Below are 22,098 nucleotides of genomic sequence, written 5' to 3' on the forward strand. Positions count from 1 at the left end.
ATGAAGGGTTGCCACATCAACTGATGCAAAATTACTTTAATCAATGTATATACTATGTTTCTTCTTTTAATCATTCAGAAGCATGGGTGGACATGAGCAATACCGCATATAGTGCAAGCAAGCAGACTTGTAGCAAGCTACGTACCTACGAGCACCGATGCGTCCAACGATTCATTTCAAGTACCATAAACTGTCGAAAAGACAGTAGTGAAAAAGTCACCAACTTGGATATATGGTACATTCACGCGATAATGGATCACTCCCATGTTCATATCCCACGAATGATTCTCACTTTCCTCCTCGAAGAAAGGAAAAAGATTACACCAATCATGGGCGGCCATTTTGTAACCAGGATTGCCGAACATTTTCGAATCAACACAAGTAGGTTAGAGGAGAAACATATGATTGCCTTTGATAGAGTGAGTTATACAAGGGCGAACATTTTGATGAGAGGGTCGAACGGCCTTCTAACTAGGTATGAGGATCCCGTGAACAGGCAACCAGAACAACCCCAACAGCAACCAGATCCACAGCCGAATGTTGGAAGTAGTTCGGGTCCGGAAAATGATTGGGAGGCTTACATGGCGCGCCAGTTTTCATATATGCGACTCCATAGTGATCAAAACACCCAAAAGGTAATTGATCACTACGATGCAGGTAACAGGGAGATGCAACATTACATTGATGTTGCGAATGATCGAACATGGTATACTCAAGCGGGGCAGCAAAATCAGCTTAATTGGATACATGAACAGACAGTGTCATACGCTGCAGATCCCGCTAACTATACCCCCTCTCCTTGGCCTGCATACGATCCTTGGGTTCGAATGGGTGATCCATATCCTGCGCCTTATCCTCCTCCTCCTAACCCGCCTACTGAAGACACTGCGGTCGTCCCTGCTCAAGGAACTTATCAGGGGTACAACCCCTCAATATTTTAGGACGACGACGCGGGAAATCAAAGCGAAGGTGGAGCTGGCCCAAGTAACTCATTTCGGGGATTTTTCTGAGGATGACGTAATTTTTCCTGATGTGTGACAGGTTTGGTTGATGTTGGTTTATTTCAAAAACAATTTCTTTTCAAGTTTGGTGTGTAATAACTAGATAATATTTTGGATAATTGTGATTTGAATAATTTAGATAATTGTAAGTGGGGTTTTTAGTACATGGAGTACACCCCCATTTATTTGTGTGAATCGTATGGTACCTTTGTTTGAATTGCTACAGGTGAGCATTGTGCTATATGCTGCATTTTTACAAAGACTGGCAGTAAGTTCAGCGCATACTTGATTGGTGATTGTTTTGTGGTTGCAAGAAGCGGATGATGTTCTTATGCTGGCATTCAGTTCAGCGCCATCATCCCGTGAACTTCGATTTTAAACCTTGAAAGTAATAAACTCTCTTACACTCTTTGACCCTCTTGAATTTAAATTTTTCTGATTTCTTGTAACGAGGACGATACATGAACTCAAGTGTGGGGAGGAAGTTATAAATTCTTTCGGGTTTTTGATTTTAGTTAAAAAGGCTTAAAATGGTGAAAATTTTTAAACTTTTATCTTCATAAATTCAAATTTTGTTTAAAATTTGTAGATTTTAAAACTAGGTGTATACACCGAAATTATTATCACAAAACAAATTAAGAAACAACCAAATGATTGAGTTTGTCATATAAAAGATATAATCATCATGCTATACCACATTCTGGATGAAATGAAAGTCATCAAGTAATTTGTTGTTCTAACAATCTAATCCAATGCTCATCCATGTAATGATTGTGATGGAAGTCAAGTCTTCCAATATGACACACTTGCTAACTTATGTTAGAAGTCGTAGTCCAGAACAGCTGTAGGTTGACGAAAAATCTTGAAAAGTCATCTCTATCATCGGCTGGAAATCCACCTCACCTCAGCATCAAACAGGGTTTTTGGTGGTCAGACTTATCCTAACCATGAGATGGATCTGTCTCGTACAATGGGGGGCACAGTGCAAATTAGCTTTTTAGACTAATGAATCTAATCCCCAGATGGATGATCTCTGTAAAGATCAACCGCATCTATGTTGACCGCGATTAACATACATATGCCATAACAAATTGAGGTGTGCAAACTCATGGTTCACCGATGATATTTGGACATGATATAGTTTCTTCTAAAACTTAAGCTATTTTATGAACTATATTGTGTAAAACCATTTTTAGGACATCAGGTTTCAAGTTCCATGATACTTCAATCATGGGGGCGAGTAGCTTGCTAAGCGCCGACTGAGGCTTCGGTTTTCAGTTACCCTCAATCGGACTTTGAGGTTAAAACCGGAAAACTTGATTAGTGTAAAAACTAACATGAATAACTTTCAAAACATAAAAGGTTTTTAGCAAAGGTCCTAATTTCCCTAAGGATCCAAATTTTTAAGAAATGTGGACTTTAAAACCCACTTTCCGACTTTGGCGTGATTTCATTTCGCGTGTGTACTCCAAAGGTGTGTGTACTCAAAACGCGTGAGTTTGATTCGTGTGTGAAATAAGTGTGAGTGTGATATATTTTGACCCGAGTGTGATTTCCATATAGCGTGAGTTATTGTGTTACTAAATAACTTGTGTGTCTTGTGTATTATATCGAGAGAGTGTGAGTCCCATTTTTTTTTGTGTTCTCATTTAAATAAGTGTGTTTACTGTAGTAAATTTCGATTTCTTGTAAGTCTTGCTTGAGGACAAGCAAGGTTTAAGTGTGGGGATTTTGATAACTCCAAAATTATACATGTTTATTGTCGTTATTTCGATCCAATGTTGTTGCATTTGTATGTAATTGTTATACGTATGTATTGTAATTCATGTACATTTGTAAAAAGTCCATTGTGAATGAATAAATGAAGACCAACAGCGAAAACAGAGTTAAAACGAAGATTGAATGCGTAAAACAGCCCAAAACCACTGAAACAGGTCCAAATGCGGCGCATCTCTCTTAGATGCGGCGCATCTTTACACCAAATAACTCCCGACAGTTTCAGATGCGGAGCATGAAGACTTCTGGGCCAAAATAGAAACAGATGCGGCGCATCTGAGATGGATGCGGTGCATCCAAGCCAGATGCGGCGCATCTGACCCCCTGCCGACAGTCCTGAGTGCAAAATCGAGCTGGAATCTATTGAACGTAAAGAGATGCGGCGCATCCCAAAGAGATGCGGCGCATCTGGTCACTTTCTGGCCAAAATACCTAACTTTTGAGGCTATTTAATGAAGCAAATGGCTACTTACTTGGGGACCTTCACTACTACGTTCTCCCCCAGTTTTAAGACGATTTTCAAGGTCCAAAGGAAGGCTGCAAGTTAATCTCTACTCTTTCAACATCAATATTAAGCTAGGATCGTTTATCGCAATTGGTACTATTGTTCTATATCTTTTTAACATGAATTCAACTTGTATTTACTGTTTCATTAGTTCTACTATGATTATGTTAGGCTAAAAGCCTTGTGTGTTTGCTTCAATGTAAGATTTATGGCTTGGGATTGTTCTATACTTTGATGTTATGCTAGTTATACATATGTTTGATTGATTTAATTATCTAGTTCAACCGTAAGAACCATTGTTATGCATGTTTAGATCATTACTTCAATTATATAGATTGCAACCTATTAATGTGAGTTAACTAGGAAAACAATCTATACTTCAATACATCTAGTAATCTAGACGATTAGATACATACACTTAAGTGATTTTGTTATGTGTTTAATTCGGTAATTGAATAAGTTCCAAAGCAACATAGTTATGAAATTACCTCAAGTGATTGTTGTAATTAAGGTTTCACGTGAGTTTAACCGGGTTGAATCTAGTTAGTTAATCAATCTAAATCACCATGTTCTTTCAAGAAATCCATTGTTGTAACTATCTTTATATTCTAGTTCAATTATACGAGTTATGACTTGATTTATGTGAATTTATCAAAGGCTATAATTTGTACTTCAACACCTAGTGATCTAGACGCCTATATGTGAATATAGGATGGTAATTGGATGATATTTAGGTTTTACAATCATGTAGTTTACTTAGAGTGATCTTAGTAAACTAGGTTTTATGTGAATTTAACCAAGAAAGAATCCTGTTGATTAAACATAGTTTTTAAGTTTATAGATATTGTGAAATTGATATAAACTACTCTATTGTAACTATCGCATAACGGTTTTAATTATAAAAGAACAATCCCTGTCATCTATCAAGCATAGAAGTAAACACCGCATTCTCATTATTGGCATTCATTATATTTATTTACTGTTTCGTTAAACAAAAACACAACTTCAAATATAAACCCCCTTTTTAGAATAATTAATCGTGGTAAAATCATTTAAACAAACTTCTCCCTGTGGATCGAACTGGTCAATTTACTTGCTAGTTACTACATGATCGGGTTTTAGTTGCCTGTATTATGTGTTAATTATTAAGCATATTGTCTACATTTTAAAGGTTACGTCTTGACACATCATCTTCGTAATTTTGTAGCAAATAATGAGGGGGACTTCATTACTTTTGGCGACTTTAATTCGGTCCGTTTTCCTCATGAACACTATGGCGGTAGATTTTGTCAGTCTGAAGCAAATGAATTCAATAGCTTCATTGATGAATGTAGATTGGTTGAAATCAATCTGGGCGGTAGATCTTTCACTCGTTACCATAAAACATTCACGCAACGTTCTTTGATAGATACATTTCTGGTTTCGGATGGGATCTTAGATATATTCTCGTATCTGTCATGATGTATTCTCTCCAACTAATAGTCCGACCATTACCTTATTCTTCTCCATAACGAACAAACTGATTATGGGCTGATTCCTTTTAAGCTTTTTCACTCATTGTTTCAAATTAATGGGTTTGAAGATTGAATTCTGCTTTGAACGAGTCGATCAGAGCCACAAATCCTCAGCTACAGTTCAAAGACAAACTTAAAAGGGTCAAAGAAGCTTTAAAGTCATGATTCAAAGTGTACAAATCATACCAAGAAGCTGAAAGGAAAAATCTTACATCCTGCCTCAGTGACCTGGATGAAAATTTGGATGCAAGTGCTGACCCATCTTTGTTAGTGCTAATTAGATGCTCAACTCTCAAAGCGCTGGAACAAATGGATTCTTTAGAAGTTGAAAATAAAGCATACAAAGTTATAAAGATTGCGTACTATTTGGGAGACGAAAACTCTTCCTTCTTTCATTCGTAAATCTATCGAAAATGAAGGAAACTTCAAATTGAGGGTATCATGTCTGACGGCAACTGGATTACAACCCCCTCCAAAGTGAAGGAGGTTTTTTTAATGTATTTCATTGCCAAATTCAGGCATGTTGGTCACGTTTCTATTTGCACACGAAGTCAGCATATCCGTGTTTTATCTCTGGATATGGGTGATCTTACAGGTTCTTTTTTCTCAGAGCATGATTTTAAGGATGTTGTTTGGTCTTGTGGTAGAGAAAAGTCTTCGGGACCGGATGGTTTTACATTTAAATTCATGAAACACTTTTGGGACCTTTTTAAGCCAGAAACTTTTGAGATGGTCAAAGACTTCTTATCAATGGCCTTCATTATTCCAAGTGGTTGTTATAGCTCATTTTTCTCTCTTATCCCTAAAAAAGAGAATTCAATTCATGTACAAGATTTTCGCCCCATTAGTCTTATCGGAATCCAATACAAGATCATCGCGAAGCTTCTAGCTAACAGACTTACTTTGGTGATTAACGATGTCATATGCCTGATTCAAATTGCATCCATTACAGAAAGGCAAATTCTGGATGGTCCTTTAATGATTAGTGAAGCGATTAATTGGTGTAAAAGAAGAAAAAAGAAAGCTTTTTTATTTAAAATCGATTTTGAGAAAGCGTTTGACTCTATCCATTGGGAGTACATTTTTATTATGATGCATCACATGGGTTTTAATGCGAGATGGATCTCTTAGATTCGAGCATGCCTTACTTCTTCCAAAGCCTCATTGCAACTTCACGGTAGCCCTTCGATTGAATTCCCGATTGGTAGGGGTTTACGCCAAGGAGACCCTTTATCACATTTCCTTTATATTATTGGAATGGAAGGGCTTCAAGCAGCTATCAAAGATGAAATCGATGCTTCGTTATACCATCCTTTACGTATTGGTAATGCTTCTAACGAATGTGACTTATCGATTAGTTTTTACGCAGATGACATCATTTTTTTGGGTGAGTGGAGAGAGTCTAATCTAGATTGCCTGATTGATATCTTAGCTTTCTTCTTCACCATTTCTAGATTGAAACTAAACCCACATAAATTGTCCTTATATGGTGTGGGGGTTCCTTCAGCCATTGTTGAGCAGGCTGCAAGTCAATTAGGATGCATGGCAGCAACCCTTCCATTTGTCCATTTAGGGTTACGAATTGGTCGAAGCATGAATAAGGCAAAGAGCTGGGATCCAATTGTTGAAAAAGCAAAAAAAACATCTCGCTTCTTTGAAGTCTAACTTGATTTTAATGGGAGGAAGACTCACCCTTGTCAAGTTCGTGCTTGTCTTGGTAAGGACTTATTACATGTCATTGTTCAAATCTCTGAAGGTTGTCATCAACAAACTTTAATCGATGAGGGTCTCGTTCTTTTGGGGTGAAAAAGATAATACTCGAAAAGTGCATTGGGTTAATTGGCGTCTATTCCTTTGTAACACCTCAGCTTAACATGACCACAATATTGTCCGCTTTGCCCGCAGGCGCACGGCTTTTTCTTGGCGACCACACACGAGAAGCACTTTCTCAGGAGGTCACCCATCCTGGTAGTGCTCTCATCCGAACTCTCTTAACCACAACGTACTCGCACACCCGCTCTGTCTGTGCTCCCAAAACGCGTTGTGTCATTTAAGCGTGAGTATTACCTTATAATCCCATGATCACTCACGTTCGTGGACAATGTGGGATTTTCCTAGGGTGTCTTATCCTTAACCCGTTAGATCGTGGTGGTTTAGGAGTTCCTAGCCTAAACTCTTTAAACATTGCCTTGATTTACAAATGGAGATGGCTTTATCTATCAAATAAGAAATCCTCTTGGGCTCGAGTTATCACTGCCACACAAGGGCAATGTAAAGGCATTATTCCCTGCCTTCAAAATGCATCAGGTATTTGGTCTTCTATTTCCCAAGTTGTTAATTTAATTCACCAAACCTACTCCTTAGATGCTGCCTTAATGCACCTCAATCTTGGTAACGGCAATGATGCAAGCTTCTGGTTTGACCCTTGGCATAATGGTTATCCCTTAGCTGCTTCCTTTCCAAGTCTTCTAGCTCTTAATACAAACAATTATAGCTTGTGGCATCACATTTTATGGAGAGCAGGTGGATTCTTTCTTAGCGTCATCCTTCCAGCTACTGAATAGAAGTGTCAAATTTATATGACCCTGAAGCTATTCTAAACAACATTGTTTTAAGACAGTCCTCTGACTATTGGACATGGGATGAGGTTTCATATAGTGTTTCTAAAGCTCGCAAAATTATTGATGCTCATGACCTGGATCTTTTTACTACGCCCACATTTTGGTGCAACATAGTTCCCATAAAGATCAACATATTTGTTTGGCGTCTAAAGCTTTCAAGGTTGGCTTCGAAATCTACTTTGTTGGACAGAGGAATTGATTTAGAAGACTCGAATTGTTCTCTCTGAACAGGTCATATAGAAGACGAGACGCATGTCTTTTTTCGTTGTGATACTAGCGTTCAAATTTAGTCATGAGTGGCACAATGGATTGATCTTTCTTTGCCAGTTTGGACTTTGTTCGATAACTTATGGGCTTGGATAGATGGCGTTCCTATTCAAGGACACCAACGTATAATAGTGAGGATCATTGTCTACTCTACTCTTTGGAATACTTGAAGACTTCGGAACAATATCAACTTCAAAGATCGTTCTTTTCGTAAGTGGCATGTGATTGACAGCATTGTGACGACCGGTTTTAATTGGATTGTTGCTAGATTTAAAAAGAAGCGTTGTAACTGGGCCAAATAGATAATGTATCCTTTATATTCCCTGTAATTTTTACATTTTCTTTTCCTAGCATTTTGCCATCTATTTAATAAAGTTTTCTGCCGTTCTAAAAAAAGCTATTTTATTTTTGTTTTACTTTTCTTATCTTCTACATGTTAAAACCTTTTTGAAAAAAAAAATATGTTCTTTTTATTTACAGTTGAATTCTGTTTCAACATTTCATTTATAAACTTTAATATACATTATTTTTAATTTTTATTAAATAAAAAATTTGTATCAATTGTCGATGTGTGAATTGTAATTATAAATGTATGAAACGAAATAATTTTCGGCAACAATGCGGGGGCCCATCAACACTCGTTTAAAACCAATAAACATATTGAACATGTATTCGGTTTTGTTTTTGTTTGACTGTTTGGGTTATGTTTAGGTTCGCTTACAATTAGTTGTTGGTTTTGTCCTTGCTTATCCCATGTTGACTGCTTTTGTTTTGTTTGGTCCATTGTAACATCGAGTGGGTTTGTTTTATTGTATGATCTGGTTAGGCTCGTTTGTCGATAGTGATTGCTTGTCTTAACTTGGAGCTTTGCATTTTGTCTCGAGCCTAACCATTTTGTTTGGTTATGGTGTTTTGGTATTTTATATTTCGATTAATACCTTTATTATATAGCTATCATTATTTTTGTTAAAAATAAAAAATACACATTTAAAAAATCTCTGATACTAAGTGTAAATACAAAATGACGTCGTTGGTACCTGTGGTTTGTATACAATTTCATGAGGAAATCTTAACTTTGTTTTTTTGAATCGTTGGTACATGTGCTTTGGTGAATTTTCGTAGATGGTACCGAATGGTAACGTCCCTAATTTTTTAAACGATAATCTGTAACAACCTCTATTTTTTATGTTAAATATTTAACGACCATTACATAAACTCTATGATTTGCCATATTAGAATTTTTTTTTTCCTAAGAGCATTTATGTAACAACCCAACTTTTTCGACTTATAATTATATTTTATACTTTCACGAAACTGAGTATTTGTACGTACTGAGTTAGATTATATTCTGGGATCATTATTTATGTTAATTACTTTTGTAATGCCATACAACATGTTATTAAGTACTTGGTTACTTAACTTGATCCTCGAATGAATTTATGACCGTTAGTGTCACTTGTCGTTTAAAACGAGCTACGTACTTGGTACACGTTAAACTTTTGTCATAATTGGAGCGTTATGACTACTTAATCGTAATTGTTATTTATTAATGACAATTACTTAGCTTGATGGTTTATTAATTACGCTTAGTGTTTACTAATGCACACTAGTTAGTTACATGGGCTTAACACCTTAATGGACCTAGTTTATTAAAGATCCACCCTACTTAACTTAATGGACTAGCTTAGTGGACTAATTAATGGACTAGTTAGCCCATGTAATGTAAGACAAAACCCATGTAAATATTAAGACAAGTAACTAGCATGCTTATGGACAACTACTTACACCATTTAACTTTTTACCCCATGCCACCCAACATACCAACACTACTTTGTACCACCACCATGGACCATACCATGCCACCACCACATGAGGCCAAAATGGTCCCCCCCCCCCCCACACTCCTTTAGCCATCGGCCATAAAGCACCACCACCACCACCATTTCATTTTTCAAATTTCATTCCATTTTCTCTCAAAACACACACATTTTTCTCTCTGGTTGCTTCTCACTCTAACTTCTCTCTAAAACTTTGAAGAACTTGTAAGTGTTCTTGATTTTCTTTCTTCTTTTTTTCTTTCTTCATTTTCGTGAATCATCATCATCATGATCAAAGATTCAAGTTTTGTAACTTGAATCTTCATAACTCTTGTAGATTCAAACTTTATTTTGAAAAGTCTTCAAGAACATGAAGGATTCAAGCTTTTTAGCTTTGAATCTTCATTATCTTGTTAGATCTAAGTTTATTAACTTAAGATCTCTTTATTTATGATTAAAGATCAAAACCTATGTTTATGATCTTCATGTAACTTGTAGATCCAACTTTTTACTTTAAGGATCTTCAAGAAAATTAGAAATTCAAGCTTTCTAGCTTGAGGTTTCTACAAAAAGTTGGTTGGAAGATCAAGTTCATGAACTTGTGACCTTCTTTAATTTGTTGTACTTTAAATTATGACTTGTGTTTTCATTAAATAAAAGATACAAGCTTACTAGCTTGAAGTCTCATAAGTGTTGTTAGGAATCCAAACTTTCTAGCTTAGGGTTTCATTTTTGTGTTTGATCTAAGTTATGTAACTTATGGTCTTCTACTTTGTTTAAACAAAAGCTCATAAGCTTACATTCATTTTTCTTTACAAAATCTAAGTTTCATAACTTATGGTGTTGTAAAAGTTAAAAGTCTAAGTTCTATGACTTAGGGTTTCATCAAGAACATAAGATCTAGGCTTTCTAGTCTAAGGTCTTTCATATTTAGCTAAGATCTAAGTTCTATAACTTAAGGTCTTGCTCATTTAATTTGATTCAAAGTTTATAGCTTAATAGAACTTGTACTTGTGTCAAAACTAAGAACTTGATGTAACTTTGGTTCATCATCTTGCTCAAACTCTTAAATGAGTTGTAATTCTTTCTTAGTCTTGACTTAGTTTGTTGATGGTTAAAACCTTGGTTAAAGTGATGCTAAAACATCAAGAGTTGTACACTTGAGGCTTATACGCATCAAGGATGAGAACCGTGATGAGCATCAAACACCAAGAAACCCACCGGAGCACTTGTTTTCTATTTTTAAGGGTCTGGTCAGACTCATGGGCTTCTGGAAAAGTTGATTTCTAGATAGTTCGGTTCGAATAGATGACTTTTCGTTTAAGACTTGCCTAAATTCGATATACGGTTTACGATTTATAGCCTTTCGAAAATCACTCCGCCTTTGTAACGACGTGCTGAAATTTCTTACCTACTCGCGTTTGAACCGTGTCCACGGTCAAACAACATCGAGTTAGGAACTGAAATTGGACAACGGTACAAGGACTCACATACGGAGCCTTGGCCACTGACCGCACGTCATTTCAGTTTGTATAGAGGTCGTAGCAGCTGAACGAAGCCAGCCCTTTGTTTCAATCTCTATTCTTGTTGAAAACTTACTTTACTTTTTACGTATGATGATGATGACCCTTAAGACTTAACTTATTTACTTTTAAACCTTTTGGGACGATTTACTGACTTAGTAACCTTTGACTTAGGTTGAGGACCTTTCGGACCGACTTACTACTTGCTTACATTTTCGTATTGATTTTACCGCACATTCACTGTGAGTTATAGCTTCCCTTTTTACTTTAACTATTTTTGGGACTGAGAATACATGCGCTTTTTATGTTTTACATACTAGACACGAGTACTTAAACTTTATATATGTGTGGGTGATATAACGGCACAAAGATTCCCCTTAGCACGGTAACGTTTAATCATTAGTTTTTGAACTGATGAACGGGAATATTAGATATGGATCCATAGGGTTTGACATCCCCACTCGGGCTAGTCGCGCTAGCATTTAACGGGTGTTTATTACTTCGAGGACATATGCACTCGCCAAGTGTACTTTTAGGGGGTGATATTTATTTTACGTTAAGTTAGTTACCGGGTGCCCACGGATAAGCATATACTTTATCATACTGTTTTGATTTACTGATTTGAAATACTGATTTGAAATGCTGCTTGAAGCACTGAAATCTCGTGGTTTACATTACATTACTGATTACAAACAAACTATATCTCACCAACATTTGTGTTGATATTTTTAAGCATGTATTTCTCAGGTGCTTAGACGTTGCTATTAGACTTGCTGTTATAGTCTTGGTGCTATAGACTTGCTGTTACAAACTCGCTGTGTTAGACTTCCGCTGCATTGTCGAGAGATGTCTCAATCATGAAACTTTTACTTTGCATTCACAACTAATGCTACATTTGAACAATGGCTTTGTAATGACCTTTGCGTCACGTACTTATGTTAATGCTTTCTATTCGTAGAAGCACGTTACCTTTTGTAAAACATTTGACGTTGGTAAAAATGTTACCTTTTCATGAATGCAAAACTTGTTTAAAACAGCATATTGTATTATACCGTGTAATGGACCTGTTGTTGATGATCCGTACATGAAGGTTTTGTACGGGGCGTCACAATTTAAGAATATATTATTTTAATATGTATTCCGTATTATATGATTACATGCTTCGGGTTATAAGTATTTGAAATTTTTTAGAAAAACTCCATCGGTTAGTGAAAGCGGAAACCGGCATTTATGACTTATGTAATAACCCGCCTTTTTCCGTTAATTTATTTTAACGCCCGTCTTTTTTTTTTAGATAATACCTTTCGTTATCTAAATTCGTATCTTCCGTTAATTAGCGTTTTCAGTATTTCCGTTATTTAATTATAACATCTCTCGTTTACTCCAGCGTATCTAAAATAATTCGTGTGGTTAATTCATGCACCCGCTTTTGAACTCGAGGAACTAAAGTTGCCAAGAACACCATTTTCACATCTTCAAAGATTCATCATCCATTTCAAATCTAGCAAGTTAACATCAAAATAAACTACATATTTGTGATCCTTGCATCATCCTCTTCAATTTGGTACCAATTTCATAGCTTGGGTTAAACTTTTCAAAATCTCTAATTTTCATAAATTAGACCTTTAAACTTAAAAGTGTGTTAATTAGTGTCTATGGCTCAAGTCTAACATGAATATATAATTCGTTTGCTCGATCTTGTTATTTTGGTGTAACTAACATGAACTTGAAAATGAGTGTGTTTAATCTTGAGTTTTGGTTGATTAAATGTTGTTGTTATGTTAAAGTTCATGTATTAAATGCTATGAAACTTCATTAACATGATTAATGATTTTGTAATTTTTGGTTAGGGTTTGATAGACTTAACTACGAACTTTTGATGCATTGAATGCTATGAAATATTGTTAGTAAGTGTTTAGTTGCAATGTATGTTTAATTACCTTCGAAACGGCATATCGTATGTGTAAATTGGATGCCCGAATCATCTTATGCGTTTATGGGCTTGAAACTTTGAATGATGAACATTTAATGATCATTCGACGAGGATTTTGTTATTGTAAATGATGGATTTGGTAGATTATATGTGTTTAGTTGTATTCCTTGTTAAAAGAGCTTTCCAACGATATAAGATATGTGTTTTGCATGTTTCTTGATCATTAAATGTGGTGGTTTGTGTGTTGATTCGTGCATTAAGTGTTCAAAACTGCCAAATTGCTGATCTGACACCCTGAGCGCCGCTCAAGGCCCCCACATGCCTATTTGAGCGTCGTTCAAAGGCTTGGAGCGCGGCTCCGATTCCTGCTGACCAAATTTCGCATCTTTTAATGTTCCTGACGACTCGCAACTCCGATTAACATGCAACTTGTTCCAACATGCTTATATATGACTACTTTTTATGTACAATAGTCGGAAACCCGACCCGACCCGTTGACTTTGACAAAAGTTGACTTTTATTCAAACTTAACCAATACTTTGGTTAATCATTATAACCTTTCGTTTATACTTATATCTTGCATGAAACTTGACAACTTGACTCACATGCTATATAATCGAGTCGTAACGAGCCATAGGACTAATTGAACAACTTTGACCGACCTCGTATTTTAGCGGTATTGATAAAACCTACTTGTTTATGTCAAGGCTAGCATTCATTCATGCACACGTTTACTTTGTGAAGTACCTTTATACTCGTGTACTCGAGGTGAGATCATAGTCCCACCTTTTCAACAACTTTTACTCTTTAAATCATGGGATGAGAAACATATACGTTATATACTTTTATGCTTTGAACACAAGTACGAAAACAAACATTCCACGTACGAGTTAGAACAAAAAGCCTCAATTCAATTATCATTAGTTACACTTGTAGGGTGTAAGCGAGAACTTATGTTGTGTGGATCCATACGGGTTTGACGAACCCTCATTCGGACGGTTCGCTACCGTCGGCGGATGAAATATATTTTCGGGTATAGTTTAGGTTCTAACACTATGATGCAGAGGTTTGTATACAGTTAAGCCTTGATAATTGGGTGCTCGTGATACAAACAACAACTTTTGGAATGTAAACGATTTGGATAATCAACTTATACTAAATCTTGTGGTTCAAAAACAATGTTTACAAATACACCTATGATTTTATCAACGTTTTTCGTTGACAGTTTTCTATATATTTCTCAGGTTCTTGATTGACTACTTGATACATGCTTCCGCGCACACTTTGATTACTTGCCTGGGGTCAAGCATACATGCATACGCTATTGATAGCATTCGTGATTTTCAACTTATATTATGTCGCAAATTATTCTTTTTATACTTTATAACTTTTGTAAACTTAAACTTATAGTCGAATCGTTTGGTAAACTTAAAACTTTGCAAGTCCTATACGTTTCAAATGAATGCGACATAATTTTGGTCAAACGCGTCTCATTTAGGGACTATGACCACGTAACGGGACCTAAGGTAACGGCGCCGTCAATGACGATTTTGGCGGGTCGTCACAACTTACAAAACTCCCAAACATTTAATTATATTAATTAGTTGTGTGCATTATAAAATACCTTATATGTGTAGGATTTCTACGTCTAGGGTTTCTATAACAAAGAGAGTGTTAAAAACCGTGAACCGCGAAATCACCGAAAATTGTATCGAGCGAGCGTGAGAGGTTTCGTGTCGTTTTGTGAAAATAAAAAGTTCTAGGAAACCCCTAAGAACTTCCCCAAACCGGCCCATGTCCCTCCCCATATATTTTTGCTTGTTCCCTAAGTTACTAAGTAATTAAGAAACCTAACCTTAATTAGTAACCAAATAATCTTAACATAATTTCTTCTGATCATTAAAAAATTCTCTCTTCTCTTCTCTCTTACTCTCAAATGATGGTTCCCGCTTTCACTAACCGATGTAGTTTTTCTAAAAAAATTCAAATACTTTCAAGTTTCAACCCGACGATGCATGTAATCATGTAATACAAAACACATATTAAAATAGTATCTTCTTAAATGTTTTTAGATTTTTTTTTTTTTAATATGGCAAATCATAGAGTTTAAGTAACGGTCGTTAAATATTTAACCGCAAACTCATTGTCATTATTAGTTATTGTTTAAAAAGTGACAGACGTTACCGTGACGTATCAATCACGAAAATTCATCAAAACACAAATACCAACGATGCAATAAACAAAGTTGAAAGTTTCCATACAACCGACACATACCAACAACTTAATTTTTTCGAGTACAAAATTGGAAGGCCATTGCAAAACAGAAATGTAAAAACACCAAATATAAACAAATAAACAAAGATAAAATAATCCAACAAACATTAACCACCACCACAAAACACATGTTCTTGATCTCATCATCTTTCTTTCTCATACACCATTCCCATAATCCCATCGATAATTAAAACAAAACCAATCAAAATGTCACCTAAAAAAACCTTAATCTTCTCATACGGCACACTTAAACAAGGTTTCGCTAACCACTCATTAATGCAAGATTTAATTTCAACAAACGACGCCGTTTTTATCGGTTCTTACATCACCGATCTCCACCTCCCACTAGTCCAAGGTCCATACGGTGTTCCTTTCTTACTCAATCTTCCCGGGTCGGGTCAACACCGTGTCCGGGGCGAACTCTACTCTGTCTCCGATTCAGGTCTTGTTCGACTTGATGAACTTGAAGGCATTACGCTTGGCCATTATGAACGGCTTCCGATTGCGTTGACGTCGGAAAACGGTGGCGTGCCGGCGGTGGTGCAGGCTGAGGCGTATTACGCTCACCGGAGTTTTGCGGCGGAGATGTGGCGGAAATGTGGTGACGTTGGGTTTGATGCTTTTACTCGGGAATTGGATAAAGATTATGTTAGGAGGGATTTGAGACCCAAAGAATCAAGCTTTCGTGATCAAATTCGGTTGTTTTGTTCTTCAAATTGATCGAATTGAAAGCTGTAAGTAATTTAATTACTGAATGTGATACTCAATTACCATTTTATATCATAATCATATTGGTATCTCTGTTTCATAAAGATGCGTTTATGCTAGTTTTATTTTCAATTTGTTGTGAATTATAGACATTTTATATAACAATTTCGTAAGAGATTTATACGTTAAGCCAATAATTTTGGAGTTGTGTAACGTTTGTTATGCAAAAGCTAGCATTTTTTTAATGCAATACTACTACACCCTTGTCCCCAAAAGCGCCTTATCATTTTACGTTAATTTTTACTTTTAAACGCGCTTTAATCGCTCATAAGTTACTTTAAAACATTCAATTGTGATTCGTTTAATTCTGTACCATTATTGACTAAAACTAAATGAATTCCCTAATCAATTTGAACGATATTACACAACTCGAAATCACACATTTGTAAAATCGCAACTCGCAATATGTGGTCATTTTTAAATAAAAAATTAGGACTTTGGTATTAATAAAAAAAGATCTCTAAAAATTACACGCTATTAAAAAACGATGCCTAAATACTAACTACAAATTAAAAGTTATCGCGATTTGAAATTTTTTTATCTTGACGGCCACGCTCAGTCGCAAGGTCGCAAGACCACCTTGCGACATGGCTATCGAAAGTTCGCAAAGGCAACTTGCGACTTGCGAAAGCATTATGCCAAATTTTATTTTTTCTGATGAATCGTTATAGTTCGTTAATGAGCATTTTAGTCAATTGTCGTAGACAATTAGGTTTTATTGAGTTCACATGACCAACATCATCTACAAACATGTTAGCATGAAGCCCAAGTTCTGCTAAAATGACTTTGCCTTCTAGGTTTATTTGGGAAGCCCATGTTAGGAGGAAGCCCAAGTTTTGTTATGCCTGCAAGATGAGGACAAGATTAAGCTCTTATAGAGAAATAAGCCACCTCGAACCAACAATGTCAAGCTTTAGGATCCCGAAACTTGCAAGATTGGGCCCTTGTAGAGAAACAAGCCACCTCCATTAACTGATCTTACGCTGAATGGAGTTCCACTCAGAATGATAGTTGCTATAGGCGATGATGTAGATTTGTTACTAGTAACCCTCTTCTACACGTTGCCACATTGTTAATAGACTTAGCACCATGGTGTACAAGAGGCGTTAGCTTTTGATAAAAATCTTCCGGTTTGTATAAGGATTCGCCATGTAGTTTTCTGTTATATCCGATAAAGACATATATTAGTCATGACTTTTTGATCCGTGGTGCTAGCCCCAACGGTTAGGTTCCGAGGGAACTCGTTCGATAGATTAGATCTATAAGGCCCATTATTACCCACTTAATTACATACAAAATTCCCATTTTGTATTGCAGCGAAAGCACATATTCCAAAACATCTTGATGAAACGCGTTGAGCCGCCTCCAAAAGAAACGGCTTTTAAAGGTGACATGGGATCATTATGTATATTCGTTTCACGTGGAACTGTAGAAGGGATGAGAATATTAAATATTTTCACTCGGTAATAGAAGGTACAATAAAGACAACATTTTCACACTTGTTATAAATGGCTTGTTGAATTAGAACAAGTTTCATTTTAACATTTTAAGTTAAATTAAAGGTTAAAGCTACAAATATGTCATATACTTTCACTTTCGTTCAATATAGGCTATATATTTCAAATAATACCATTGTAAGCATATAAACTTTCAAAAACTGTATTCATGTCAACATAACGTTACCTGCTATGCTACTGGTTGTATTGGTTAAAATGGTTGTGTGACATTATTTATTTTATTTTTAAGATGATATTATTAAGACAATTACAACCACGTCACCCTTTCTCTTTTACTCAACATCTTCATCCATGCCTAAATCATGAACCCTAAACAAATACTTTTTTCAAAATCTATTCCCAGTCTAAAAAATCAATCATATTTACAAACACTTTTGAAACCCATTTATAATTTGACCTTCAAAGCTACTGTACAAATGTCACACAAAATCGAATTCAATCTATTTATTGCAAATCACTGGCCTTAGATCTTAAAAATGTCTGAAGCTTGTGTTAGCAATACATTCTTATGTTTAAATGAGTACTATATATGTGTAATTTATTTTTTAAATTGAAAATAAAATACAATATTTACCGTGTTAGCAGTAAAAGATGAACATTCAGAACACATATACAAAATTTAGGTAATATGTACACGTACATTCATAAACTAAAATTAACACAAATATAGTAAAATACAAAATAAACTAAAATTATTTACAGATTAAGAAATTTTCTGGTGTATCATTACTTGGAGCATTGACTGAAGGTACCGTTGTCGAAAATGGTTTCCGATTGAGCAAGGAATTTGTTCAATATTCATCGCCACCATCGCTGATTTTATTCGCACAGTCGCCAGAATTTGTTCAGTCGGTGGTGGTGAAGCCTTTTCTTGCGAATGTTCCATCACCACCCAGTTCTAAAATGGGGTATGGGCTCATCGGAGAAAAGGTGGGTGTTGAGCGACGGTGGTTACTCTGGAGAAGAAGTGGATGGTTTGGATCTGATTTTGGAGCTCGTATTTGATTTAAAGGAGCTCGTATATTTAAACTTTTATATAGTTTTATATTTATAATCTCAGTGGAATTAATTGTAAAATATAAATACTATTTCTAATACTGATTTTTTTTATTTAATCTTGATTTCAGTATTTATTCATGACAACTGCTAATTATAAATATGAAATTAATTTATATATGGTATTCTTAAATGTAGTTCATATGCCCTGCTTTCGAGTATTTTACGAAAGAAAAAAATTGAAGTGGAGAGAAATAAAAGAGATGAAAGAAAAATCATTTCGATTTGGAAGTAACTGCCAGAGAAACAATGAGACACAATTTTTTCCCAAATTCCTTTTCGTTTCAAATGTATTTTTTTTGTTAAAAATTGACCTTTTGTATTCATCTAATTTATTTTTAATTTGCATTTATAATAATTAATTTGGTATGTTGAAAAAATGGTAAGACCACTACTTGTAGTATTGTTAAAGCTTGTTACCATCCTAGGTGGCCTTCGTTATCCGTTTAACACAGTAGGCATCGTTTAGTTATAACATTCGTTATCCTAACATTCACTATGGACTTAACGAATGAGTAACAGAGTATAACATTTGTGGGTCTCATGTCACTTTTGCATTAAAGTATCTCATTGATCATATTTACAAGTTAATATGCATATTGTATTACCTTTATTGTATTAACACTGTACAAGCTTTAATACATATCATACAATCATTTATATATATATTTAATTTATATTGTACAAACATTTATTCATATTATACAAATATTTATCTATATTTAATTCAAAATGTACAAACTTTCAACTATATTGTACAAGCATTCATCTATATACTTAGTATAATATCTCATGTACAACTTCTAATGCATCATTTTATATTTATTAATAAGTGTTATTTAAGAAAAATAATTATTTTTGTTTTAGTGTAAATAAATAAAATATAATTAATGACGTGACATTTAAGAGGAAGATGTTTTAGCATTGATCGTCAGAGTTTAGTTATGTGTTAGTTATAAGAATTTGATGCCGATGTGGCAGTTATAATGAGTAAAATATTAGTTACGATAAGGAGTTGTTTAAGACCACTACTTATCGTTCGGTGCCTAGTCATGCTATGTTTATGTGCATTCATTATGGAAGGTGATACTCACACACCAAGTTTTGATCCATATACACTTAAGTTACCATTATACCTTTACTTACAATAATGAAAGTTTAACTCCCTAAATAAATCTAGGAATATGATTGTAAATTTTATGATTAAAAATGTGTATAGATCAAAACTGAGTATGTGTGTATCACGTCCCGTTTAGAGTTACGATGTCATACAGACCAATTCACTATACCAATTCACCTTAAATTTGACAATCATATCTTTACTTGTGTGGGACCCTTGTTTTTTACTTTTGTGGAATATACTCTGTGACCATCTTGTAAAAAAAAAAAATTAAATAAATAAATAAATAAATTAAAAAATCTTGTAAAATTATTAAATCATATGTACAACTTTTTTATTTGTACATTGTTGGACATTAGAAGCATTGATCCGGAGTATCATTAATTCATATTGTACAAACATCGATCTATATTTAATTATTGTATAAATATTAATCTGTTATAAAAGAAATAATTGGATGATAATTTTATTATTATTATAGATATTGCATAGTATATTTTTTTGAGTATAAATAGGTGTGTTGAGTTAGAGTTTATTGTATGTATTTTTTGGTTAACAAAAACACTCTCTCTCTCTAGATTCCAAATGCCACCAAACTCTCATTGTACATTTTTCTATAAATAAAAAACCAATTACTCATACCTTTTGTTCAACCTTTGTTTTCTCCGTTTTACAGTATCTCTATCTCTATATACCTTCTACAGTCAAGAACCACTAAAGGTAGTTATAAGCCTACTGAATTATAACACGTTATCAGCACGATTATCTCAACATTTATACTAAATATGGTTGGCTCTGCCACCTAACTAATATATGGTCGGTTATACCACCTAAATGATATATGGTCGACACTGTCGCCTAATTTACATTTATGTTATCTAACATTTATTTATGTATACTAACATTTACATTTATGTTATCTAACATTTATTTATGTATACTAACATTTACATTTATGTTATCTAACATTTATTTATGTATACTAACATTTACAGTTATGTTCACTAACATTTATATTTATGTTATTTAAGTTATATATGGTCGGTTATACCACCTGAATTATATTTTCTGTAATCTAACTCTTATTAACTTCACTAACATTTATATTTATGTTAATAAGACCTCATGATTGTACGCAACATGTCATTTGACAACACGGTACTTTATGTACGCAACACGTCATTTGACAACACGGTACCATGGGTCGAGATTAATTCCGATCAATACGAATACGATGGGGTCTTTATATGTTATCTAACATTTATGATTACTTATGCAATTAATCATTATTTATTTCATGCATACTAATGTTTATTCTTAAAAGTAAATCTTAAAAGTTAAAATAAGAAAAAATAGTTTGTATTTTTATTAAAAGTAAATCTTAAAAGTTAAAATAAGAAAAGTAGTTTGTATTTTTATTAAAAGTAAATCTTAAAAGTTAAAATAAGAAAAAGTAGTTTGTATTTTTATTAAAAGTAAATCTTAAAAGTTAAAATAAGAAAAAGTAGTTTGTATTTTTATTAAAAGTAAATTTTAAAAGTTAAAATAAGAAAAAGTAGTTTGTATTTTTATTAAAAGTAAATCTTAAAAGTTAAAATAAGAAAAGTAGTTTTGTATTTTTATTAAAAGTAAATCTTAAAAGTTAAAATAAGAAAAGTAGTTTGTATTTTTATTAAAAGTAAATCTTAAAAGTTAAAATAAGAAAAAGTAGTTTGTATTTTTATTAAAAGTAAATCTTAAAAGTTAAAATAAGAAAAAGTAGTTTGTATTTTTATTAAAAGTAAATCTTAAAAGTTAAAATAAGAAAAAAAAATCTTGTCCTTTATATTACTCATACGCGTTTTGATATAGTGACTTTATTCGTTAACGTCAACTAACGACGTTACAACGGTCATATATACATAACGGTTGTTAACGTCAACTGACGACGTTACAACAACTATATTTTTCAAATATAAAATAAACATCTCCGTTTTCACATTTTCACAAATCAATCTTCATTTTTCAGATTACTACTCTCAAAAAGTTTTTGTAAAAATGATTCACACAAGGATGATTTTTCCTACTGTATTGGTCATATTAACTATCATCATTGTTGCTAATATACCACCGGGTGAACCTATATTCTATCCTGCCCTTGTGGTTTTATTATTTGTAATCATACCATTATTCTGTTGTTTGCTACTTATGAATTTAAAATGATTCTAATTTCATTTTATTATTTGTCTATGAATAGAAGTTGATTATGATTATGATTTATGTTATTCATCTTTTTGATAATAGAAAATGTCGAATTTGAAAAGGCTTAAAATTGCTCATTTAGAACAAGTGGGAACAACTACTTAACATGGGTTATGAATGTAGAAAAACATCTCGAATCAAACGGTATTTTAGAAACCCTGAATG

The 22,098-nt window shown here is 34.2% G+C and overlaps 2 protein-coding genes across 3 annotated transcripts; both read left to right on the plus strand.

The window, feature by feature from the left end:
* The first annotated feature begins 6,053 nt into the window (after positions 1-6,053).
* LOC139850072 (uncharacterized) lies at positions 6,054-6,461 on the plus strand. Its single transcript, XM_071839667.1, has one exon. The coding sequence runs from the start codon at positions 6,054-6,056 to the stop codon at positions 6,459-6,461; it is 408 nt and encodes a 135-aa protein (XP_071695768.1).
* Positions 6,462-15,298: 8,837 nt separating this feature from the next.
* LOC139847755 (putative gamma-glutamylcyclotransferase At3g02910) lies at positions 15,299-18,880 on the plus strand. Of its 2 annotated transcripts, none has more exons than XM_071837475.1 (2): positions 15,299-15,965; positions 18,711-18,880. In XM_071837475.1, the coding sequence occupies exon 1, from the start codon at positions 15,439-15,441 to the stop codon at positions 15,949-15,951; it is 513 nt and encodes a 170-aa protein (XP_071693576.1). In that variant the 5' UTR covers positions 15,299-15,438; the 3' UTR covers positions 15,952-15,965; positions 18,711-18,880. The 2 variants fall into 2 exon arrangements, with proteins under 2 accessions (XP_071693576.1, XP_071693575.1); XM_071837474.1 differs by lacking the exon at positions 18,711-18,880 and adding an exon at positions 16,797-17,620.
* The last annotated feature ends 3,218 nt before the right edge of the window (positions 18,881-22,098 follow it).

This window comes from Rutidosis leptorrhynchoides, chromosome 5 (assembly GCF_046630445.1).
Source record: "Rutidosis leptorrhynchoides isolate AG116_Rl617_1_P2 chromosome 5, CSIRO_AGI_Rlap_v1, whole genome shotgun sequence".
In the NCBI taxonomy this organism is placed as follows: Eukaryota; Viridiplantae; Streptophyta; class Magnoliopsida; order Asterales; family Asteraceae; genus Rutidosis; species Rutidosis leptorrhynchoides.